This window comes from Protopterus annectens, chromosome 4.part0 (genome assembly GCF_019279795.1).
Source record: "Protopterus annectens isolate FY-2018-M chromosome 4.part0, PAN1.0, whole genome shotgun sequence".
Classification (NCBI taxonomy): domain Eukaryota; kingdom Metazoa; phylum Chordata; order Ceratodontiformes; family Protopteridae; genus Protopterus; species Protopterus annectens.
This window is the reverse complement of record NC_056733.1, coordinates 115,273,265-115,299,999: the sequence shown is the minus strand read 5'-3', so window position 1 is coordinate 115,299,999 and position 26,735 is coordinate 115,273,265. Positions and strand designations below refer to the sequence as shown.

Genomic DNA, 26,735 nt, shown 5'->3' with positions numbered 1-26,735 from the left:
CTGACCAAGTCTTACTATCTGGCACAGTTTTTTATTTATCCACACAAATGTTTAGAGACTCTTGGTCCTTCGAGACGTGCTGCTACACTGAATATTGTATGATTTTACTCACGCAGTATATAGCAATATTAAAAAAAATATATATATATATATATATATGTATATCATACATACATGCTTAATGAAAGCCTTGTAACTCTTATTTACAAATGATCATAAGCGCAAACCCATGGATTAAAGTAACTATATTCACAGTCACAAAAAAAAGACATTTAGAACTGACAATGTAATGCGAGAGTGTTCTACATAATACTATACTCAAACAATATCATATTCTCCCAGTTATTTTAAACAAAAATAATCACACTGAAGATTTTTGATTCTAGCTCTGGACCCTTTAATAAAATAGAATCAGTATATTCTGTTTCTTCCCCATATACATTGGGCATACTTTTAAGCAACAACAAATGGGCAGTATTATGCCACACTATAGATTTTTGTTAAAAAGAAAGCTACATGTTATACAATCCGACAATTTTTGGATTATTGAATAGTGTGTAATTGTAATCCTTTGCCAGATATTTTCACAATGTATATTGGTAAAAGAATCACTTGTTATATGTATCTATATATTTATATACACATGCTCTGTTGTAGACACTTCAGGCCTTATTTAGACTAACATATAGCAAATACTGATTTATTCAATTCAAGAAAGAAACACAATTGAAAGTGACTTCATAATTATATAACAATTTTCTTCTTCTGACAAAAATACTTGATTTGATGGTTTAGTTCAGTTACTTGTCAGTTTATATTTGAACAGCTAGTCTTATTATAACTATCATAAATGTTAGTCATTGACAGGTTGTGTTTTAGTCGTATGTAAACAAGGATACATTTGGTTTACAAATATACATTCCTTTTTTAATTATATTTGATCTATGTAAGTTAAAGCCTTAATACGTATCCTATGGTTTATTTTCTCAAAGAAAAATATAGGATTTTCTTTGAGTTCTACTGCATTATATTTGTTATTTCCTTACTGAATAATGTAATTGAGGATCTAAAGCTGAGCACAAATTATAACATTGAAATATAGTAGGCTGATGTAATATATTCTTGTTTTTTATCTTTAGGTACATTTCAGTTTTCCTAAGAATTCAATATACTAGGCTGATGTATGTAATATATTCTTGTTTTTTATCTTTAGGTACATTTCAGTTTTCTTAAGAATTCAATATCTCGTCTGATTGAATAATAATATATTTGATAAGAATTCATTTAGAAGCCATATATTTTTACTTAAGATTATAAATCTCATAGAGACAGATGTTGATTAGATGTTGCTACTAGATTGGAAGTTAATTTGAGTGGTAAATGTTACTTGGATTAGGAGTTTTAAACTCCAGATGGGTTTTGGGTGAATAGAATGGTATGTATTTTTGTTATATTAGTTTGTTATTAACTTTTCTGATAATTATTTTTTATGACATGGAAAATATTGCAAATGAGTCATTTGTTTTATTGTTTCACATTTGGTGTAAATTAACAGATAGTATTCCTTACTTTGTTTTATGGAAAAATGTCATTGGTCAACATATTTCTAACACACACATGATTTTAAATGACTTCATTAAAAGGTACCTCAATTAATATTAATGGTTTAAATAATCCATGCAAGAGGGAAAGTCTTTGTAAATATCTTAAACTTCATAAATCTCAATATTTTGCAAGAAACACACTTAATATCGGAAGATATATCCAAACGTAATTCCAAATCATATTAGTAAGTTCAGAACACATTCAAAAGAAAAGAGGAGTAGCTATTTTATGGAGCAACACAATACCCCTTCCTAAGATAATTGATGTATATAAAGATAAAGGGATGTTTTATTCAGTTATTATTAGAACTGAATAGTAAAATGTATACTCTTCTCAACATATACTGGATACCTGGAAATTGGGGTTAATACAGTAAAACATCTAGATCTGATTGTGCAGCTTTATGAAGGAAACATTGTATTAGCAGGGGATTTTAATTGTATTTTAGATGATAAAGACTCTAACACTAATGTTAAAAGAAGAATGTCAGCATCAGCTGAACTATTAAAAGATGTTATAGATACATATTTAATGAAAGGCATTAATAATTTTGCAGATCCAAACCCGGTTTTTCACCTTTTAGTCTCATAGACACAATACATACTCAAGAATAGACAGAGTTTTAATTTCCAATGAATTGACTAATAGTCTAACACAAAGGTAATTTCATGTCACTTATCAGACCATAACTCTGTAATTTTTGAGTTACTAATCAGTTCAGATTATTATATTCATATTAAGAGAGTACCTGCTTACATTACAAAATTAAAAGATTTTAACTAATTTATCTCTTCAGAAATCAGGATTGTATAAACTTTAACACTGCAAATGACATTTCTGAAATATATGTTTGGGGATGCTTCAAAAGCTCATCTCTACGGAAGAATCATTTAGTATAACAAGAAAAAGAAAATGTGGGACAAAGAATTACAAGATATACAATATAAATTAGATAATTTGAAACTTAAGGGAGAGAGAGACAAAAAATGGTAAAGAAAAAGAAATAAACTCATTGATCAATAAATACTTAGAAATTTTAAATCATAAAATCATGATTGACGTAGAGAAATTTTAATTTATAAACTTTTCCACCATACTAGCTAATAAAACAAAAGACTAAAGTTCAATCATATCAGTGAGATATTTTCCCCAAAAATGAAAAATATGGTTTCATATTTACAGAATATCTTAATAGAATTGAGAATCTTTTGTAATATTAATCAGAAACCTAGGGCAATTCTCTAAAGAAGACATTAAATCTTTTATTAATACACTAAAAAAGTCTTTCAGAAGAAAAAGCTGCTATCATAGATAAACCTGTATCTTTTAAGGACATTCAAACTCAATTTACAAAACTAAAACAAAAGTGCCTGGTAATGATGCCATTATTCCAGAAATTGATAAGATCTTGCCTAACAATGCATTAAAATTACTCCTTAAAGTCTTTATTTATTTCCGGTTTGGTTACCAGGGAAATCCACTGGGCCAGCATGACCCGTTTTCAGTGGAGGCCCTGGGAGAAAAGCTCCAAGAAAGCATTGTACAAATTCAGTTACAATAAAATACAGGAGTATACAAGATAAAATTGTAAAGAGTTAAAAAATAAGAATATTCACAAGCATAGTTAGCAGAATTCATAGAGGGAGAGAGGTTAAGGGTTATACAGTTTCCTTTGAGCAATGGCACTGAAGTGTTGCGTGTGGAAGTCAGTTACATGTATAAAGAGAGGAACTCTGGATATGCTTGTTTAACATGCACGTTTTTGAAGTAGAAAAATATTTCACAAAATAAAACTACAATTCCACCAATACTTTTATTTTTCCCATATTGAAATCCAATAAAGACCCCACTAAATGTTCTTTTTATAGACCAATTTGTTTACTAAGTACTGATTATAAAATGATTGTTTGTATATGCAGATAGGCTTAAAAGTTTTCTCCCAATACTAGTAGATGAAGACCAAATATGTTTTATAGTAAACAGAAACACGTATGACTATAAAAAGAACAATAACTTTGAATCTGTCAAAAATTTAAATAAGAACCTAACATTAGTTAGTCTTGATATAAACTGTGCTTTTCATTCGAGCAATTGACAGTATTTATTTATTCTATTAGGAGAATTAAATTTTACTAACACTTTTATAAATCTTATCACACAGCTATATAAAGATAGTCAAGCTTACATTAAAATTGGTACAAGTGTATCTCAGAATATACCAGTAATTAAAGGAACTAAACAAAGGATGCCCCCTTATCTCCTTTATTGTTTATATTAAGTATGGAACCATGGGCAAACTTATTAAGGTGGGATAATGGCATTGAAGGTTTTAAACTAAATTCTAATGAGTCTTCCAAATTACAAATGTTTGCGGATGACATACTTATAACCCTTGTTGGAAGTAACAGATCTAGCTCTGCACTCTTTAAAAATATGAAAGACTTTCAAAAAAATCTGGACTAACATTTAATAATAATAAAACTCGAATTCTTTTAATTGGTCCAAAGAAGTTCAGTTTACACGATAAATACAAAAAATATTTAACACAGTCTGAACAAATTATTTATTTAGGTATCGTAATTACTAACAATATTAAATATATTATTCAAATAAATTATAATAATTTAATTGCAATAGAAAGCCTTGTAAATAAATGGAATAAAATTCCCTTTTCTATGGATGAAAAACTTTCAATTATAAAAATGATTTTACTCCCTAAAATTCTTTACATTATCCAATCAGTCTGTACCCCCTCCAAATATTAATTCAATTCAGTGATTCAAAAATTCTTATGGTTTCCAAATAAGCCCAGAATTGCATTAGCCTGTCATATGAAAAACTGGGACAATGGAGGCATAGGTTTGCCAAACTTGGAAATCTGTTCAATTTAGTCATTGATTAAAACTATCTCCCTTCTTATAGATGTCGAATACACTGCAAAATGGAAAAATGTTTTAGAAATATTATCAGATGTTACAAAAAGTAGTAATTCTCAGAAATTAGCATTGGTAATTAATTCATTTATCTGGATATTGAAAGATTTCTCTGCTCTTCTCACACTTTTAAATCTAATTATATGATACTCATTTTAAAAACTTTTAGAAATTATATATTTAAATTTAACATGTATAAGGATTGGTTATTTCTTCTCTTCCCCATAGCTTACACACAAGGAGTCATGTTCTCATCTGATTATGCAATAATTTCATCATTTCAGCAAAAACATTTAATATTTTGGTATCAGATGATGACAAATGATTTGAAATCCATTAATCTACTCAAGGTTGAATATGAATTTGATACATTTTTATGGTTAGACTTAGAAGGCAGACAATATATTTTAAATAAAGTTGACTCAATGTCCACATCAACAAAAAGTCAATAGCAAAACTATTACATTATTTGATGTTATCAATACAACACAAGTCCCCTGTTAAAAATAAGTTATCACAAGTATATAAGGCAATTAAGTCTGATTTGGATATATATTCTGATAGCCACTGGAATTATTTTTCTTCAATCAATAATTATCTTCCTACAGACCAAGATAAGCTAAATATACTACAGTTTGCTAGTGTGACCACATCATCACCTAAATAGAGATTTTTTACCTGGAAGTATTTGTATAGATCATTCCTTACCCTGTTCACTATAAGTAAATTTATGAAGAAGAGTGTTATATGTTTGAAGTGTAGTAAGGAAGCAAATGCTGATTGATCTCACGTGTTTTATGATTGTGTAGATTTAAAAAAATATTGGGAAGATATTAACACCTTTTTACAAGCAATATGTACTGATAACTTTGTACTTTCTAAATCGCTTGTTTTATTTAATACACCAGTTCCTGAATGTGTAAGGAAAACTAAATACACTTTGATTTGGTTTATACTATCTGTTGCCAGATAAACCATTATAAGGAATTGGAAATCTAATACTTCACCCTCATTTCGAGAATTTAAAAATCTACTTATTGAAGTCTGTTATCTGGAAAAGTTGACTTAAGTCAAGATCTAGTAGGAATACTACAATATATAATATGTGGAATAAATTATATGAATTATTAAAAAAAGCATTAATCTTGTAAATAGTTGCTATATCAATATTCTTATGTTGTATATATGGTGAACGTCTTTGTATATAGCTTAGTTGTTTGATTTTTTTTTTTATCTCTTAATTTGAAAATTGGGAATTTTCTTAGTTTGTATGTGTTTATTTCAGTATTGATTCCAATAATGCTGTTTAAAAAAAGACAAGATGACATTCTTATGTCATCTGAGAAAGTTTTGACCACTTGCAGTTGTGCTTCCACTTCCTTATCTGATGAACTATACAGTTTTAAATCATCCACAAAAAGAGGATGAGAAGTCTTTACACTGTTGTTTTCTGGGAGCCAAATTGTAACCATGACCTAATCTGTTAAGTAGATGGCTTAATGGATTAAGGGAAAGACGAGAGATGCAGTAGCAGGGTCACTATTGACTATATCCCCCTTTGAATTTTTATCTGTGAGATAATTTGTCCTTTTCATGGCTTAACTGCCAAGTAGTTGGCTACTGTTTCAGGGTCACTGTAATGTAATCTTATGCATTTGTAAGCACTCCTGTGTCCATGAATATGGGATGCTGTCAAATGATTTTTTGTAGTCTTTCCATACCATATTTAGATTCTTCCCATTTTTTTGCTGTTCTCCATTATGACTTTATTTAATAACAAATGATTCTTTATTTCATATGACTTTCTTTTATTACCCTTTTGTTCTATTGCCATGATTGAGTTTTCTTCTAAATGACTATAAAATTGATCAGTATCAGTTCTACTATGTAGTTTGTACAACATCAGAAGGCAAGTTATTGGTCTATCATTTTTAGGATAGTTTGTAGGTTCATTCTTGAGGTGTATAGTTTTCCTTTTGTTAACCAGATTGGAGTCTGTTTGGAATGAGCATGTAAATGGTTCTTACTCAGGACTAAATCTTTTTGTAAAGATGTTAATTCTTTTAGCCAAAAGTTAGGTACTGCATCTGGGCCAGGGTTTTTCCAGTTAGGATCTTTTCTTAAATTTGTTTGTTGCTCTGGTCATTGCTTCATCCCATTTCATATCTTGTACAGTTGAACTTCTTATTCTTTCTTTTGCTTCTAGCTAGTCAGCATCTTTATGTGCCACAGGATCTTCACAGATATTTCTCCAGAATGTGTCTATGTTTTGGTGGTATTTCTGTTCCTTTTGCCTTGTTTTCCAGTTGTCTATAAAACTTTTTTGGGTCATCAATGAATTGCTTATTTTGCACTTTTCCTTTATAGTTATCTGCATATCTTATATGTTTTCTGCCTGTGCTAGTGGTCTACAATAGATCCTGGTCTGTTCTGATACCGTGTGTTGCTTTTATTATGTCTGTCTTTTCAAATATTTTTGTTGGTCTGTTTCTGCTTTTGTACTCTTCTAACAGTGACGCTTTTTGGCTTGATTACTTTATAGATTTCTCTTTTAATTCTTCCATTATGCCATTTGGTTTCTTCCCTTCCTTTTTGTTGCCCCGTGTTTTTGTGGTAAAACTTTTCTGTTATTAATTTAGCTGCACAATAATATATCATGTTTAGTTCTGTTATATTCCACACATTTCTTTGACTAGTCTTGATTTACTATCTTAATTTGTTTTTTTAAACTTTTAACATTTTGGGCCTTATTGACTTTCTGTAATCTATTTCTTTCATTGATCTTAATATGTCTTTCCATTTCTATTAAATTGATCAACTCACCCCTTGGATTATTTTCTTGTAAACTAAGGGCACATTTTTTATTCTCCATTTTCTGCAGCATTCTGCAGAAAGTTCCTGGACATCATCTGACATTTTCTGTTAGCTTCGTCCTATGTTATCTGTTGCTTTTTCGTATGGAACTCGCTGGCCTATCATAACATTGACTGGTTCAGAATTGCCACGGTTTCCTGCTCCTTCCCTTGCTCTGCAACTCCTACTGAACTTTTGCAATGGTTTCCTACTGAAGGCTCCAGAGTATCTTCATATGGTAACTGATCTGATGCTTCTCTTTCCACTGGTTTCTTCTTAATTTGGGGACTCATTGTTCTGTCATGCTTTGATGTTACCAAAGTTAGTTTTTCTGCACTAACTCATTTACTTTGCAGGTAATCCATAACTTCATTTACATTTCTTTAAATTCTCCATTACTAATCCTGTTTTCTACTTTTCCTCTTTTTCTTTTTTTTTTATATTGTAAATTTTTTCATATCCAGATACCTTTGCCTATATTTCTCTTAAAATAGGTTTGAAGCTGCTTTTTTATACTGATTAGTTTGGCTTTTTCCTTTGCTTAAATATTACACTGTGTCAGATTTGTCTTTATTTCCTGTGTCCATGTTTCTTTTTATACCTTTCATCAATTTCTAGATTTTGTTCTTTATATTGTTTATATTTTCTCACTTCCTCAGTCTCTTCTTTTTCTAACCAGCCCAAGATTTCTTGGTCTATGTAACGTTTTTCATGAGTCTGTTGTATTAATGAGCACAAATTTACATTTCAAGCTTTTATCAGTTTTTCTTGTGCATGTACTTTTTTCTTGTAATTTCTCTCTCAATCTTTTTGTATATCTTCTATCTGGAAATTCTAGGCTTCTTGCATAATAGTCACAGTACATAATTTCTTTCTTACCCTCAATAGTCCACTCTATCAACTTTGTTTTTTTGCTTGTCAATTTTTGGGGGTTTTGTGGACTACTGCTGCCTTCAACAACAGGGGGCCATCCTCCTCCTGATCCTAGCCTTAACCCTATTGTAGGGATGTTTCTGTGTCTTGAGGATTCTACACTCATTTTTTCCTGTCCTGGCATAAGTGCGCCTAATAGGATTGGGTACTTTTTTTATCCTGGGACTTTGCACCCAGCTGTCTCTTTCATTTTTAACCTACTTCTCCCCATGATGTATGCTATATAAAATAGTCTATATGTCAGTGTTGTCTTGGTGCGATTTTGTTAAAACAGGGTCCACCTCATTTTAGCTACTTAAGACATGAGGATGAATTCACTTCCAGCAATACTTCCCTCCTATGCTTGCTGAATTTGTAATCTCTCCATTCAGAACCTGTTTTGTTATCTTTTCTTTATGACCTTTTTTTTTTTTTTTCAATTTTCCTGATTGCCATAACCTATGTTAGATGAGTTTGGGAATTACAAGCACTTTCATGCAAGTCACCTTTCTCATGTTCACAAACACTAGTGTCATTGATAACAAACCTCACATTTCTCCCAGTCTGAACTAATACATTGAACTGCCAGTGTTTTTTTCCAAATTACTATGGCAAGGAGTTTTTGTCCAATAGATTTTCACAGGCAATTTAGATTTTACTTAAACTGTACCAAAGATACCAGAAAATCAGATAAACTTTGTTTCCATCTTCAAAACAAAATTGATGCACCATGTGTTGAAAGTTGCGCTTTCTAAATGGCTGGGGTACTGTATTTCTTTAGTTTATAAAACTCTAGGATTGTCTCTACACTCTAAACTTAAGGCTTATGCCACTAGAGCAATTGCTGCCTTTACAGCCTTCTTGAGAAGGGTTCCTGTTAATAACATAATTTCAATGGCTACTTGGTCAGCAGTCGAACTTTCATATGTCCATCTCATTTCGTCTGGTTCAACATCCCTCCATTCTTCCCTCTTCTAAATTGCCATATGTAATCTTCTGGTGCTCGTACAGACCTCAACTAAGACCCCATCTGTTTGTCACCTTTCCAAGCATAACACTCTTAAGTTTTTATTTTCATTCCATGATAGTTCTTTTTAGCTTCAAGATAGATTTTTCTGTGCAAATGGAGTAGTCAGAAAACTCGATTGAAGGTAATTCAGACAGGAGGAGGGAATGTTGGGTCAGGAAAGAGTCAGTCTTGGATCCAAAGCTCTGGCAGAAGGTGCCAAGGTTTGATACGATCGGAATTTGACAACTCAAACATTGAACCGGATGAAAATGAAATAGCACAGAGCTTTCATTATGAGAAGAAGTTGTTGTTCCTTCGGCTTTTCCCGGTTAGGAGTCACCACAGCGGAACTCCGGTCCGCTAATGATTGGCAATAGATTTTCACGGTGCCGAGGTGCCAGCTCGATGCACAACCTTCAACGAAGGCACACCCATTTACGCATGTCTTTTGAATGCCACTCTACCACAGGGAGGACATGCAGACTCCACACAGAAGGCGCTCCAGCCGAGAATGGAACGGGAGAACCTTTTGCTGTGAGGTGACAATGCTACCGCTGCACCACCGTGGCTGTCATCTTTCATTATGAGAAGTACATAACTTTAATGTAGCTTAACTGTCAATCACTCGGTCTTCGTTAAACAATTATTTTTATCAGACTTGTTATGCTGGCTATTAAATTATTACCTTTTGATTGACCCTGTGGTGCCTCACTTGTTTTATATTTAAATCCTTGTGAAGATGAATTTCTTAGTTTCTGTATGGGGTAGTTCCCTGCTACCTGTATTTTTACAGGTTTTAATATTAATTAAGCAGGGTGTCGGAATAAAGACTGGGGAAGAAATGAAGGATAGGCAGGGAAGATTTACACTAGTGAGAGGTTGCTGGAAGTATATAAAAATTACCCTGACTGCAGTATATAGTCCACCTAAAGTGTAAAGAATGTTATAGAAGAAGTTATAGCCTATCACTAAGGTTGTATAGTAGCATCTGGAGATTGTAATGCTGAAGGAAATAAAGAAGCTGTTTCTGGTGGGCCAAGATGATACAGAATAACAACTGAGTGCAGTTGTTTACACAAATATGTGCATGTATTTCAGCTCATCAGTTTAACGGAAATAAGACAGAATTAATTACAAATTACACATTTTTTCATGGAAATATGTTTCTTGTCAAGATTAGATATTACTTCATCGTGCAAGATGTTACTTATTGAAAGAATATTGTTAATTTGGTGAAAAATTGCAAAAACTATCTAGTGATAGTGTCACAGCATGCACCTATAGAATTTCTGTTTTGTAAGCAAGTAAAAGGTTATTGTGACAAACACTGGCATTTTCCAGTACTACTATTGAAAAGGAAGCAGTTTAGTGATTGGGTAGACCAAAATTTAAGTGAGATGTTATTGTATTTGAATCCAGATAATGAGCTTGCAAAAGGATTGGAATAACCGTAACTGAACATTAGAAATTTGTTCACAATGAAACCAAAGAAGGTATGGAACAATTGGCACAATAGTGATCTAGCAGGCTTTATAAAAAGTAAGGCATTTACAGAAGCAAAAAAGAATAAATGGAACATAGCAAGTTAAGAAGCAATTGAAAGAAAATTGAAAGGCTATGCAAGAATATCTAGAAAATGTGAATAAACAGTTCCCCTGGTCTTTGTGAAATGCCTTTGCTTTGAAAAACATAGGTGGTGCACTTTAATCCGAAAAAGTCCAAAAACTGAATGGAATAGCAGGCAAACACTCCACAGGACAAGAATACTGTAGAAGGGAGCACCAATAAATCTTGATCGTGTCTACAGTATTCTTGTCCTGTGGAGTGTTGCAGTCTGCTATTCCATTCAGTTTTTGGACTTTTTTGGTTTCAAGTTCGTTGGTATATATTTTTTATTATTTGGCTTTATCAGAGTGGTGCAGTTTAATGTCAGTGGTACAGATAGCTAAGTGGAGGAAACATTGATGTGATGTCGTGTTAAGACAGGTAAGTGGGATTGGAGAGGTGACCGTATTTGTGTATGTGGATTAGGGCTGGGACCATGGATGAGTGAAGGATGAATGTATGTTTTCCGTGCTAGTTTGGGTATTTTAGAGTTTGGTTAGGGGGTAGATGCAGTGTTTGTGTGCCTGAGTGTGTCTTGTTAGTGGCATTGTTATGGGAAGGTTTTTATGAAGGTAATGTGTAGGGTTAGGGTTGAGGGGAAATGGGCAGCGTTTAGAGTTATCACCCATTACTAAGGTGCTGCAGGGGAGCAGGACCCCTCTGCTTTCCTTAGTAATGGATGCTAACCCTAACGCTACCTTTTACCACCATAAAAAACTTCCATAGCACTGCCACTATTCAGACATATTTGTGGCTAGTGTTATGGAGGTTTTAGTGTAAATTTCAGGAAAGGAAATAGTTTACCTTTCTGTATATTTCTTTCATTGTTTTTGCTTGGTATTGTGTATGTTCATACTTTTTTGTCAGTGTTTTAAGTTCGACATTAAACTAGTTTGATCACACAAATTGGCCCATATAAACATATAGCAGTGGTTTTAAAGCAGTTATTTTGTTAGTATCCCTACTGAAGCCACATTGCTTGCCCAATATTTTTGGCAAGAAAAAGATGAAAGAATAACAGCCAAAATCACAAATTATGAGAATGGTAGAGTAGAAATGGGCCCAGGAAAAATGATGAATCTAATGGTATACTATTACTGTATGTCATATAGACAAAGATATACAGGTTGAAAGTAACACACAAGAAATGGCTACATATGTGAATCACTTACAGCTTTGTAATCAGCAGAAGTAGAAAGAATATTAACATTGAAAATAAAGAACGCTGAAATTAAAGATGCAGTGAGAAACTAGAATAGAGAAGAACTCCTGAATGTGGTGAAATTCAAACAGAAATGTGAAAAAAAGGAGGAGAAGATAGTAAAAGTCTGTGTAGTACTTTTTAAAAATATTTTGGAGTTGAGGTGTGGCCTTGACTTGGAAACAAACAATTTTGGTAGTTCCTGCAAAGGAATGGGTAAAGATCCAGGATCATACAGGATGCATTGGGCAGTAATAATGCACTGATGTTGGTAAGTTTGTACAGCGGAGAAAAAAAAATGAGTGAATTAAACTTTATTAACAGATACTTTGAGTCACTGGGGATTCCATCCAAATGAGTAATAGAAATTTCAGTATCTATAGTGGAGTTCAAGCTAGGGTGAAGTGTTTGGTGAGCAGGCAAAAGCATTTAGTCTTAATGAGTGGAGCTAGGTTGGAATATCCACACTCACCATTATTAGTTGCTTTGTATTTAGGGCCGTTAGCCAGAGACTTAAGACAGTGATAGGGAATTGTATGTAAATGATGAAATACACATGAGGAAATATTTCTTCTGGGTGACGTTTTCTGTGTTACAGTCCAGAACATAATATAAAAGTTATATTTGATAAATTAAAATATTATACATGTATAGCAGGAGATAAAATAAATTAAACAAAAATAAAGGCTGTAGTAATAAATTTGGAACAGGGTGAAAAGGAATACTGTAAAACCACATAGCATAATTTCATATATTTTGTTCAGGACTGGGAAATTATGCCTGATGAGCCAGCTGCAGAGTTGCACATGGACACATATAAGCAGATTTAGGAAAGGAGTAAAAAGTGCGTTATGAGCAGCCTTGTTATACATAAAAGTATTAATAACGCCAGTTGGCTGTACTGTTTGTAATAAGAAAGAAACTGAAGAAAATGTAATGAGCATATCTAGCTCCACTCATTAAGACTAAATGCTTTTGCCTGCTCACCAGACACTTCACCCTAGCTTGAACTCCACTATAGATACTGAAATTTCCCAACAAACTCAAATATATGTGAGAGATGCACCTATATAGCCAAACTGGAGACTGAGCGCTCTCAACCCAGTACTGGTGCAGTCAGTCAGGAGGAGAAGGTAACCACACACACCACAAATCCAGTCTCGCATAGACCTATCGCAACAGCAGACCAAACACATAAGCACACAAAAACATACTCGGAGGCTCTAAATAAAAATCTTCCCAAGCAGCAGAGACCTCCAAAGCAGACTTCCAGGCAACCGCTACCCCATAATACCCACGTATCACACAGTTCACAAAGTCAGTGTGCCACACAGTCACAGCCCTTAAGGCTAAACAACACACCTAATACGCTTGTAATAGGACGTCCCACTCACCAGCTGAACAAGGAGAATGTCACTGTAAGCTGCCTGTTAGGTGCCAGGATCCGCCACATAACACAAGCACTCAGGTCACTCCAAAGCAAGTACAAATATGACTCCGTCATTGTCCATGCTGATGTGAATGACCTGAGACCTACCTCCCTGGACTACATGAAAAGAGACATAGAGGAGCTCTCTGATCATGTAGCCCAGGCTGGTATGACCCTGACCTTGAGTAGCATCTTACCCTCACCAAGAATGATGCCACAGTGTAAAGACAAAATGATCAATTTTAACAATTGGCTAAAGTATTGGTGTCATTCAAAGGGGATCCAGTGTCTGTCAGCCTGGGATGACATGCTCGACAAGCCACATTGCTTCGCTAGGGACAGCTTGCACCTATCACCCCTGGGCTTTCGAATATTGGCTAAGGCTCTTGCCACCCCCATAGTGCCTTTTTAGGCAAGGCTCAAAAGACAAACCCACCTCCATAGACAACGCAAGGAAAAAGAAACTAAGGGTAATGCTGCTCAACGCCAGAAGTCTAAACCTCAAGATGCACGCACTTGAGGCTCTCCTCGGTATGGAGAATATCGATATCTGTGCAGTAACAGAAACCTGGTTCAAGGCTCCTGAGAGCACCCCAGCACTACCAGGTTATACCTCATACCATGCTTTTCGGCCCCAAAACTCGGACCGAACCACAAAAAGAGGGGGAGTATCCATATTCATCAAAGATACCCACACCTCCAGGTTAGTGGCACTGCACGAAGCATCGGAGACCATCCATGTGCAACTAACAGTGGGCAAAACTGCCTTTCAGTTTGTAGCCTACTACAGACCACCCTCCCAAACTCAGGAATTCCACTCGGCTTTCTTGAGAACACTGGAGAATATGAAGGTCTCTCCAAACAGTCATATTGGGTGACCTCAACTACCCAAACATAGACTGGGAGCATTACTCAAGCCCCAACACCCTCGCCCAACGGTTCCTAGAATTTATAAACTCAAATGCTATGGAACAACTGGTCACCACTCCCACAAGAGGGGAAAACATATTGGACCTGATCATCACCAACATAGGGACTCTATGTTCCATACCAGAGGTATAACCCTCATTGGTAAGATCTGACCATAAATTAATCTCACTGGACATCCGTATCCTGTCCCCACCCCCAGCCAAGGAAACCACGGTGAAGAACTTCTCAAAAGCTAACTTCACACTTCTCAAAACTGAGGCGGAATCCTTCAAAGCCTCCGGGCCAGTGGAAAATATGACCCAAACTGTAGAATCCTTTACAAACGCATTCTGTGGACACCTACAGGAATGCATGGATTGTGCTATCCCAAATAAAACCAAGAATCGCTCCTCCAAAGGCAGGAGACCTGTCTGGTGGACCCCAGCCATAAATAAGCTATACAACAGAAGGAGGAAGCTGCTACATGATAGAGCAAAATCCTGAAAAGGGAAAGCATCTCTGATAAGTACTAGCAAGAAACTACGATCCCTCATAAAATCATCTAAGGCCAGCTTCGGAAAAAAAATTGCACAAGACACTAAAGATAATCACAAGGCCTTCTTTAGTATGTCAGGAACCTGGGTGGCAACTCCCAGATATGCTCTGAGTTAGTGCAAAATGACAAAAAGTACACTGAACCGACAGACATTGCCAACATCCTGGCAAACAGGTTCACTGCAAGCTTCTCCCCCAAAAGAGCAAATGTCTATCCCAACAGAGTGTAGCCTCCCTGACATCACAGATGTACAGGTGAGAGCTGCCCTCTCCAAAGCAAATAACAACATCAATGGGGACTGGACAGTGTCTCAGGCTGCATCTTACATGAGCGCCAAGAAGAACTGAACCATCACATAAAGTAACTGTTCAATCTCAGCCTTACTACAGGATATGTACCCAAGGAATGGTGTACAGTGACAGTGGTCCCACTCCACAAAGGTGGTGCCACAACGAACCCCGGAAACTATTGCCCTATAAGCCTGACTAGCCTGGTCTGCAAAGCTGTGGAGCGTATCATCATGGAACTCATAAACAGACATTGGGAACCTCCAAACACTGGATCCTACCCAATTCGGCTTTGTTAAGGGCAGATCTTGCCTCTTGAACCTGGTCAACTTCTTTGAAACAGTCACCAAGGCCATAGATGAAGGGAAGGTAGTCCACACAGCCTACTTGGACCTCGCAAACGTCTTTGACACAATACCCCACTCGGGCATCATAAATAAGCTCACCAGCTTAAATATCAAACCCTGTGTCACAAGATGGGTTGCAAACTGGCTCAGGGATAGAACCCACATGGTCAGAATTGCACGTGCCATGTCAGACTCTAAACCATTTACAAGTTGCATCCCACAAGGCTCAGTCCTGGGGCCTCTCTTGTTCGGTATATATTTCTCTGAGGTACAGGCTAACACGGGAGGACTATTTGACCAAGTTTGCAGATGACTGCAAACTGGGTGCCATAATCGACTCGCCGACTGACACATGCATCCTCCAAAAGGGTCTCACAGAGACGGATAACTTGTGTCAGAGCCATGGCCTAAAGCTAAATGCCAAAACGTGCATAGTCATCCCCTTTGGGAAAAACAAAGTGCCCACAAATTACCACATAGGTGGTAATCCATTAAGTACGGAAGAAGTAATTAGGGATTTGGGGACCCAAGTAGATAGCAATCTCTCCTTTGGCAATCACGTTGCCAAAGTGGTTAGAAAGACCTTCTATATAGCCCACCTTATCACAAAAGGGTTCACATCTAAATCAATAGAGGTCATTGTGCCCCTCTACTCATCACTCATCAGGCCCATAATTGAATACAGTGCCCCATTTCGGATGTATCTTACCCAACACCTGCAGCAACTGGAAAGACCCCAGAAGTACCTCACCAAGATGATCAAGGGACTCAGATGCCCTACGCAGTTAGGCTAAAGAAACTCCAGCTCTACTCAGTTGCTTACCGCCTACTCAGAGGCGATCTGTGCCTGATGTATAAAGTCATGACCAAACCAGAATTAATGGACATGCTCCACCTCAGGAAATCCAGATCCCTTAGAGCTACACGCTCCAGGGAATTAAACCTCAGCACAGAAATAAATAGGACATGCTAGAGGGACAGATTCATATCCCAGAGGCTCCCCTCACTCTGGAACAAAATCCCAATCCATGTTAGGCAGAGCCCCTCAATGACCCTCTTCTAGAGAAATCTTGACGAGTGGATGGGAGAGATCATAGGTTTACCCCTGGGATCTCTTCTGTGTCCCTACTAGACAGAGGCACAGTAAACTAACCTTAAAAGTGCTATCTTCTGTGACCTACTATACAGAGGCACAGTCAGCTAATCTAAAAGGGTGGTGAACGCCAAACACACTCTGGCTAGGCTTATAATTGCCCTAGGGCAGATAGCCTAATATCAGCCTATGAACCTATAAGAAGTGAGGTAATACAATGGGAGAAACTAGACAAATGTTTGGTTTATTGAATTCTGACCAGATTGCATGTATAGGTTAAATGTTAGAGCTGAAGGAAGATAAGAAAAGACTGGATAGTATATTTGTTAAACCTCAAAAGAGTTTATAGTTGAGGTCATTGCAGAAATGACAGGCTGGAAAAGAGTAATAAGTACAGTATGTAAGGCAATATTAGATTTGAGAAGACAATACAATATAAAATTAAAAGTAGCATGGTGTGAATAATTAAATGGCTATATTATTGACGGTCAGTTGATGGGAGATAAATAAAAATGTAGAATGTATGCATGGAAATGTTTGCACAACTATGTCCAAGACATGAAAAAAAATGTTACCACAGACAAGAGGCATATGTTGGAGAGGTTCTTGGAAGCATATATTTTTTGCAGTGTATAGAGTTGCTTTAGTAGAAAAATGAAATGAACGTTATCCTAAGTTTTACACTCAAAAGAAAGTTTAACCTCCTTATAGAAATGCTGTTGATGAGCTGGTGTAAAGGAATATGTACCAAAGAGGTGAAAGCTTTGCTGTTTTTGGTTTTAAAAAATCCATAACTAGAAAATGGAAAACCAAAGAGAAGCCTTCAGTAAGAGAGGAAAAAAGACAATTGTAAATATTACAAGTATAGAACTGAAAACTGTCAGATAGAAATTTTTTATATTTATATTTTTTATATGTATGGTTAAGTTGATGTAGTTATATATCTGTCCAAATGTCATTGGCATATAGTATTAAATGGCAGTTTTAATATGTTAAAGCTTTTACATACTTTTATGCATATATATATATACAATAGGCTTCCATTGAATGATGTGTGTGTGTGTGTGTGTGTGTATATATATATATATATATATATATATATATATATATATATATTTTTTTTTTTTTTTTTACTACCTCTGCTATTAGTGAAAAAGTATTTCATTTAAATATGCTATTTCGCTGTTTACTGGTTAATTAATTGCAGGAAATTATGTCATTTTAAAGAGTATATATATATATATATATATATATATATATATATATATATATATATATATATATAAAATGGGTGTTTAAACATTTTAGTATTTTGGTTTGAAGAAGCCCATCGGGTGAAAGCGCTTGTCATTTTTGTCTGTTTGCTAAATTAAACACTGACGTTTTAATCCATGAGGTGAAGACTGAGTTTTTGATGGTGAAGTCAAAACTGCCTGCTTTGTGATTTGTGAGTGCTACGAAGTTCCGTTCATGTGGATTACTTTACTCTGCCAGTTCATACTCCTGTGTTTTGCCTTTACACTTGTTTTTATCTTGTACAGGGGTTCTGATTTTTTGGTAGCAGTTGTTGACTTTTTACTTATTCTTGTTTGAGCCCATGTAGGATGCAGCCTGGGATGTTTTCAGGTTCCATGGATGCTGTGGTTTTTGACCTTAGCCAGGGCATTCGCAACCTGCTCTTTAGAGATGCGAGGTAGAGGACAGGTGGTAGGGATGTCTTTGGGATATGTGTGGCGGGGACAGGGGAGCGAAGTTTTCACAGAACCTCTTGGCTAACAAGTTAGCAATGTTCACAGGCTCAGTATACGTGGTATCATTAACTACCAGTTCAGCACAAATCTGGCCTTTCCTTTTAGGTTACGGGTGTAACTAAAGAACACCTTATGGTTGTCCTTAGTTGAGCAAGCTAATTTGGATTTATAGTTAGCTTTAGAGGACTTCACAAGAAGTCATATTTGCTTGTTTAAGCTAAGGAGGGAGTGTTTCCAGTTTAGGACTTGCTTCCTATTTCCCTTAGATAGCAATTTCTTCCTCTTATTGTAAAGCTTCTTAATAGCATTTGTCCACCTGACAGATTTGCTCTTCCTTGAGGAACTTGTTTTGGTCCAATCCGGTACAGCCAAGTCAATGCAGTTGTTCAAGTGTTTTTGTATAAAGCATTTGTGTACAACCTGGCATAGTTGCCAGTTCCATCTGCGGGAGAAAATGCAGTGAAGCTGTTTTATACCATCCCATAAGAGGTTATTATCTGCTTTGGATAAGTTTATTAGTTTAGTTGGTGCAGGGCGGTTTCATAAGACTCCTAGCATTTAGCAGCAAAACCTTGAGGTTGTATTTAGATTAAGTTCTTACATGGGGGATTTTGTCCTTGTGATACCGCCTAAAAAGGCACTGTGAGGGGTTGCAAGGGCCTTAGCCACTTGGCAAAGCATCAATGTCTGTTGATCATGTCATCCCAGCTGAAAAATACGGTATCCCCCTGGAATGGCACCAGAAATTAAGCCAATTATTGAAGTCAATCATTTTCTGTTTGTATTGAGGCATCATCCTAGGTGAAGGTAAAGTGCTGCTTAAGGCTAGGGACATACCAGCCTGAGACACAGAGACTGAGAGCTCAGCTGTGTCTCTCTTCATAAAGTCCAGAGAGGTATGTCTCAGGTCGTTCACACCAATATTGTCCAGCATCCTCTTCAGATGACCTGAAATTTAGGAGAATCTGAACTAAAGAAGGTAAAGAGCAGCCAGCCCACTGTTCCACAAACATCTTTACAAAGGATCATACAGGAGGCATCACAGTCTCTTCTTTCATCTTCCCTTGTGGTTTTTCCTCCTACCAAGATGGTTGCTTTTGCCCTGAAAGCCTGGAAAGAACTTTGTCATATGTCCATCCTAACGAGGCCAGGCAAGACCTTCTGACTGCATAGGGATTTGGAATTGTTGGGTTAAAATTCCAGTGGTTGACTCTGCTGCTGCTGCTGCAGCAGCTCTTAAGAAGGCTTCCATTCCACATCGTGCAGGCCATCATCCTGATAAGGCGAGAGTGATTGCTCACTGTGAAAAATGAGTTTATGAATCCTCTACTTATGCTACCAGGGCACTAAACTTTTTGTTTCATATTTTGCAGTTACAGCAGAAACACGAATATCAAGTAGTCATGTTTTTAGAAATGTTCTTTCTGCATCTTTTCTCTCTTAGTGTCTCTCTCTGTATCAAACATCATCCCCATTCCTGTCATTCACTACAGTCATTTTCATTTCCCTTTCCCAAGGTGAAGGTCATCTAGGAACGTCTGTTATTTAAACAGGCATCGGGGCAGTTCACTTTTGTTTTCTCCTTAATCCTAACTTTGTACGCTCAGCTAGATGATGGGGAGGGATGTACTGTGGGTCACCTGCAAAGGACATCCCCTCTCTTCCGGAAGGGGCAGCCCTGTCCTTCTCCTTGGAACATGAGTAAGGATTTTTTAAGTCTCCAGCATGGAGAACACACTATCTAGTGTGTCTCCAAGTGCATGCAAGCCCCTCCCACTTCCTTGGAGAAGCAATCGAGCCACGTCCCTTCATTTCACTGCCACTCTTCCTGCCTGCCCGCTGTAGAGCTAGAGATACTAACTGAACCCTGATCACTTGGGTTACGTTAAGAGCCCTATACCTCTGCACCACAATTTCGTGCCTAAATTTCTGGAAATGTTGCCTAATGAATTAAAAGAAAATTGCGGTCACAAATGGCAACAGTTTTTTCCATGTCCAATCTCATCATACATTCGGCTAATAACTTCATTGAAGGTGCAGGGAATTATGGCAGTTACTTAGTTGTGGTGGCTTTCAGACTAAAACTTTGCATGTTATATGTACTGCACATTCAGCCAAACAGTGACTAGCTTTCTGGCCATTTTCAGAATTTCATCCTTACAGCCGCAGGGGTAGAAAGGGTTGAAGTCGTGACTGTGCCCTCAAACAACTGAAGGTTTGATTAGTGGCACATGCGCTGATGAGCTGACAGAGTGAGAGAAGAGTGATGAGGCAAGACTACTCACCTGCCTTTGGGGAGGTGGGTAGGGTGCATATCCAGGATGAAGATCTTTATTTAAAAATCCACCAGAGACTACACTGAAGCTTTTGCTTATGGGATAGGGACAGCTGAGATGTTATGCCACTCATGGAAGTTGGTGATGCACCTTCTGTAAGGCCCATATCACACCAGACTGTATAGTTGGTGCTTAAGCACAAAAGCAACAGTTCTCTGAAAAATGAATGTTGGCATCATCCCCTCTACTTGACTATAGTCCCCTTGGTTAGAATGAATGGGCTGTAAAGTCACTGTGAGAGCAAACAGGCCAGCCAGCTTACAGCTGTGACATGGTCTTTTCTAAACACTTTTATGAGACATTATAAGCTGGGTGTGAACTGTAGGTCATGGTCTTCCTTCAGGCTGCAGTCATCCAAGTACATTTCAGTGTTTACCACCCAGGCAGATGAGCTATGACCCTCTGTCCAAAGAAAGTTTGACTAAGATGGACTTGATTTCTCTTTTCTGTTTTTTTTGCTTGCTTTACTGTAGTCCCAGCTAGCTTACTTGTCCTCGCAGACCCCTCTCCAAGGGAGGTGGGGGGCTGGCCAAATGCCACTGTGTCCTAGTGGGTGTCACTGTTCCAGGAGAAAATCACCTTATGGCCCTTTACCAGTAAGACTGCTGTTCCCCTTTAAGAGAGTTGAGAGATGTGGGGGCAGACATATGTCTGGGCCAGGTATGTGGATTTTGGGGACATGAGAAAGGGAATTCCTAACTGGGTTGAAGGAGTGTGACTGTGTAAACATCACCACCAAAGACATCAAGCCTCTCCACCACTAATGTGGTAGTTTACACATGATCGAGGGCACATCTCTGTCTTGTACCATGGTGTGCCTTCAGTTGCTTGCAAAACCCCATTCATTCCTCTCAGTATAGGCAAGCTGATGTAAGCCACTCCTTTCCACCCTCTTGCCTAGCCTTTCCTTGTTCCAAAACCACTTATCAATCACAGGCTGTTTGGGTCACTGTTATTGCTCCATTCCTCTATGCTGCTGAACCCAAACAGACTTAATTCTTTTGGAAATAGATGTGTGCTTATAGTAATAGCCCCAATGCTTTTGAGCAGCACATTCAAGATCTGAAAAGGCAATTAGAGTAAGATTATTATGGGCAAGGGGAAGAAGTTAGAACTTGTGAAAGCTTCTAAAGCTGGGCTGTATGAGTCAAGCTTGCCTTAATCTTACTGGTTTGATATAGATGGACAATAATAATCATGTGTTTTTCTTACCAAGGATAGCTCCAACTACCCTTCTGGACATGGACAGTCATTACTAAATACAATCCTGGGTATTGACTGGAGTATCTGTGGTATTACATTGGGATGAAATGGCTAGGCTTGAAATGACTTCCAGGTCGGTAACCTAGTAATCTCCTATGATACTATGTCCTTCATGTCTTGCTGCATGTCCAGCTGATAAAGGATCCACCTTCCACTGCCAACCTTAGACATGCTCTGTCAGAAATCAGGTACTGTGGTGCATCCAGATCTAGAGGTATACAAGTTGCCATATATGTCCTGATTCAAGATTCCTCGCAGCCTGTGAACATGCTCAAGATTTTAAAGGAAGCCAGAAAGCCCAAAATAAGGACGTCTTGCTGGCAAAATAGTGAAGATTCTTCACTTGCTGCAAGCATAGGGATCTGGGCACATCCATAGTAAGACTGCCCCTGCTGCTGACGTTTTCTTTGTAGACCAGTAAGTTGCTTGCAGCTGTGATCTTATCTTGTCAACTGCCACATTCACTGGTGGCAAAGCATACTGTAGTGAAGCAGTTCCTAAAAAAAAGTTCCACACCTATGCCCACCTTAGAAGTACCATCCTTCTTAGTGAAACATGGATTTTGAATTGGAAAAGCATACTTCAGCTCATTAAACCCTAGTGACACAAGGCATTAATGTACACTTACTCTTGTGATGCCTTTGAGAGTCTGTTGTTACTTTTTCATGTTTATATTGGTGATACCAAAACCATGCTACATATAAGAGATTGAAAGATTTTTGTCTTAAAGCATAGTTGTGATGGTCAGCACAACTGCATTAATTTACCTCTGTCTAGTGCAGTTTTAGAGATATTAAACATTATCTACTATTTGTTTACATTGTCATAATCTTCTTATTCTGCTGATTTCAACAACCAAGTAACACAGAACTGCTTAGTCTTATATTAAAGCTTGCAGCACAAGTTTTTACTGATATTGTAAGTTGTTTACTGCATTATTATGACTTATAAAATCCAGTTTGAGATACAGAAGATAATTAATGATTTTGTTTGGACTGAACAGTTTAACTGTTTACACTTCTATAACATTATTTATAGTTCTAGAAACATAAACATTTGTTTGAACTGTGAGGTTTTCTTTTTTTTAAAATATAACAAACCATTTGCTTACAAATACAAGTGTACATTGTTGTAAGTGGTTTGCTGTAGTTATACCACCCACTGAGTGCTTCAACCCTGATACCAGTTGAAGTGTCAGCACTCATTTCTGAATGTTGCTACTGTAGCAAAACCCAATCGTCCTCTGCTGATTGTGCCCCTTAAAACCTTGCACCCAGGAACGCTGCCCATGCACTCCACCCTAGATTCTCAACTAATGTTTATACCGGTGGTGATTTGTGAAGTAAGTGACTGAAATAACATGGAAACAGCTACACTGTGCCTTCTTTAAGAGGTATTGTTAAAATTCTTTTTTGAAGTTCCTGTTGGACATGATGGACTTGTAGTTTGAATTCCCAGATTTGGGGTACAAGTATGGAGAATGTGTAGTTTGTACGGTTTTGATTTATGAATAGTGTGAATAATTGTAGAGTGGAGTGGGACAGAGATCTGTGTGTATATGGAAATTGTGTTCTGTGTTAAAGTTTAATGAGAGCTTATGCAGCAAAGCAGGTATTTCCTTGTAGTCTGGGCAGTTATTTGGCTTTATAAATCTTCAGATGTTATGCGTAGTGTGTATTTTTTTTTCTGAGATGCTGTTGCAGCAAGAAGGAGGTTGTATACCAGCTGAAGAGAGCAGAGCTCCTTTTCCTATGGCAGCCCTGGCTTCAAGATTGAAAAAGGGGTGTATTTTTCTTGCCCAGAATAGAAGTTTGTTAATATTAGATTTTGTAATTTGAATATGATGTTAGAAGTTAAATGCTGGATCTGTCTGCTTACCCTGATGTATATGGTATATAGGGTGTCCTTTGTACTGTAGCCTATCCAGAATCTGTGTTGCTGACAAAAATGTTATTCTGTTTGAGGGTGAGTGAGTGATTTAACCAGTTGTAAGTTATTTTCTGAAGACTTTTGCCAAGGTTGGAGTGAATTGTGATTGGTCTATAGCCACTAGTTGAGTTTTGGTTTGTGGTTTTGGGAATTGGTCTAACACTGCCTATTTTCCATTGATAAGCATGACATTTTTGGTGAAACATAAATTGAATAGATACTTTAGGGAGAAAATAATGTGTTTTCTACAGAACAGAGTAAACCAAGCGTAGAGCCATCTGTTCCAGTGGGGTCATTAGCGGGAATCCTTTCTAACTGCTTTGCAATTTCTTTGGAAGTAACTGTTTTAAAGTAGGGGGGGTGAGGGGGGTTGGGGGCTATACCAGATAACTGGGTGTTAGAAGTGTTCCTGGGAATAGATGTGAATTCCATAAGGAATAATGCATTCTTTATGTAGGAGGTGAATTGGCATAGTGCAGCCAGTTATTTTACTAACTAGATTCCAGAATTTCTTTTAGTAGTATTTGAGAGCATTGTATTCATTAGCTAGGGAAATTGCTTATAACATCTGGTGTTTTTTTTGGGCAAGGTTTGGTAGAAGAAATAAAGTGGTCATGTTGTGTAACAGTTGTGATTGTCACAGCTGGTGTTTCCCTTTCATCTGTAAGGAACATAAGACAGTTTATTGTAAGTCTGTGAAATTGTTTCTTGCTGTAACATTTTTGTCCATGTATAATTACGTGACTGTTTTTTGTCTCGTATGACTGTTTTCTATAAATAATGCTGTTGCAGGAGGGTCGTGAATAAGTGTTACTTTAAAAGTCACTTTTATTTCTGTCTATGAAGCATAAACACTTGTGTCAGTAGTTTATGTTAGACCATCCCATGGAACTGATGTTTTTCACTGTATGCCCTTTTAAGACTACAAATTGACTAACAGAAAACAAAATTAAAATTAGTTTTCAGCATGGGTAACCAGTATGCAAGCATAGTTTAGATGATGGAGTTGATTCTTTTCCCCCCACTAAAACAGGAGATGCTGGGGTCATACAAACATGGGAGTTAGGGGATAATGTTTTATACAAAGCTGTTTTTTAAAAACACATTTTTTCAAGTCACATTCTGCAGTTTGGTGTAGTGGTCAGTCAAGCCAAAGCCTAGCTAAATGTTTGCTGTTTCTTCATCAGCTCTTTGATTGTGGCAAGTGTAGAAATAGCTAATTCACTGTGTGATAACCTGAGTAACCTTGTATTTTATAGGGGATTTTGACATACCATCCTCTCGAGAAGATGTTGACCGTGATAGCCCTTGGAATCAGTGGCTCCGTTCTGAAATTCCTCTACTCTTTCTTGAGGCAATGGAGACTTTCACAGTATGTGCATATTTTGTCTACTTCATTCAAGACTATTGTCAGGCTTTTAAAAGGAAATGGTTATTGTTAGCACAGTAACTGTTTTATCCTGAATAAGCAGTTCAGTATATTCATGGTGTTTCTTTTGCAGTTTTCAGTTTAAAACAGCTCATCTGATGTCAGTCTTCATTTATCCTTGACGTATGGGACTCTGTTCTAAACCTCTGAACTGGCTCTGCCACAATAATAGCTCTTGCGAATCAAAAACTCTCGAGTTAAGTGTCTACCCAGAATACCTTTCTCCAAATTACCTCAGATCTCGTTTGCCACTCTTGTACAAAGACACGTCAGACATACTATTGTCAGCTAAGTGTATTTCATTATTTTTTTTGTTTTGTTTTTTGCTGCCTTAATTCCTTTCTGCATGTGAGTGTGCTGCTTTTATCTTGTAGTATTTCTCTACCATTATTGGTAGTTCTTTCCTTTGTCCTACCTTTTGATAGTTCCGACTTCTTCGGCATTGTCTGTGGTAATGACTTCTGTGCAGCAGTCACCACGGTTCTTCCTGCTCCATTCATGTTGGGACCCTCTGCAGCTTTGTCTGAAATTTTGAAAACAATAATTTGCCCAGTGCTGTATGTAACTTTGAAACCAGGTTCCCCCCAGGACAAGGTATTCCCCTTATATTGATCCCTTTGTGTGTTAACTTCCAAGCCCCTTTCTAGACAGACCTGAATCTCCCTCAGCCTTTTCTGTCTGGTCCTCCAGGAGTCTGACATAAGTCTATGGCATGAGGTTGGTGGACCAGCTCCTCATAGCCAGGGGTCTTAGTTTCCTCTCCAGCCTCATTCCCTCCTGGAGATGGTACTTCCTCTCCTAGGACTCCACCGACTTTTCCTCATCTGACCTCCTCCGAGAGTTTAGAGATTACGACTCCCATTCCTCGAGTTCCTGCTGCTCCAGTCCCAACAGTCTTTTCTACTTTGGTTCCAGACTCTGCCTTGAGTTTCTCGACTTCATCGGAGTCTATGGACTCCCAGGGTCGTAGCCCCACTGCCAGATTCGAGGGGCTTGGAACAGCTCCAGTTTTTTTATTTGGAGCCACCCTTGACCCATGGAGTTTTGGCACACATCAGTTCTTCCCCGATTCCAACTTTGGGCGCGGTTTTGTCAGAGCGGGGTGGGACCACGGTTCCAAGGTTGTCTGTCTTGGTTCTGGGCTCCCATCTCTCTTTGGGGGCATCTGCCTTCCAGTTGATGGAGAGGGCATTGGCCTCTGCCAGTTCTCAGCTGTTCCCTTCCCTGTCGGAGTTTCATCCTGAGACCCCTGCTCACCCAGAGCTTCCTCCAACCTGCACAGCAGTAC

At 37.4% G+C, this 26,735-nt stretch overlaps 1 protein-coding gene across 1 annotated transcript in view; it reads left to right on the top strand.

Moving 5' to 3' along the window:
- The window catches only part of LOC122800223 (protein NO VEIN-like), a 1,589,974-nt gene that overhangs the window by 1,315,756 nt on the left and 247,483 nt on the right, over positions 1–26,735 (top strand). The window contains exon 21 of the mRNA XM_044069716.1: positions 25,278–25,390. Coding sequence (XP_043925651.1) covers positions 25,278–25,390 — 113 coding nt within the window. The remainder of the gene's footprint in view (positions 1–25,277; positions 25,391–26,735) is intronic.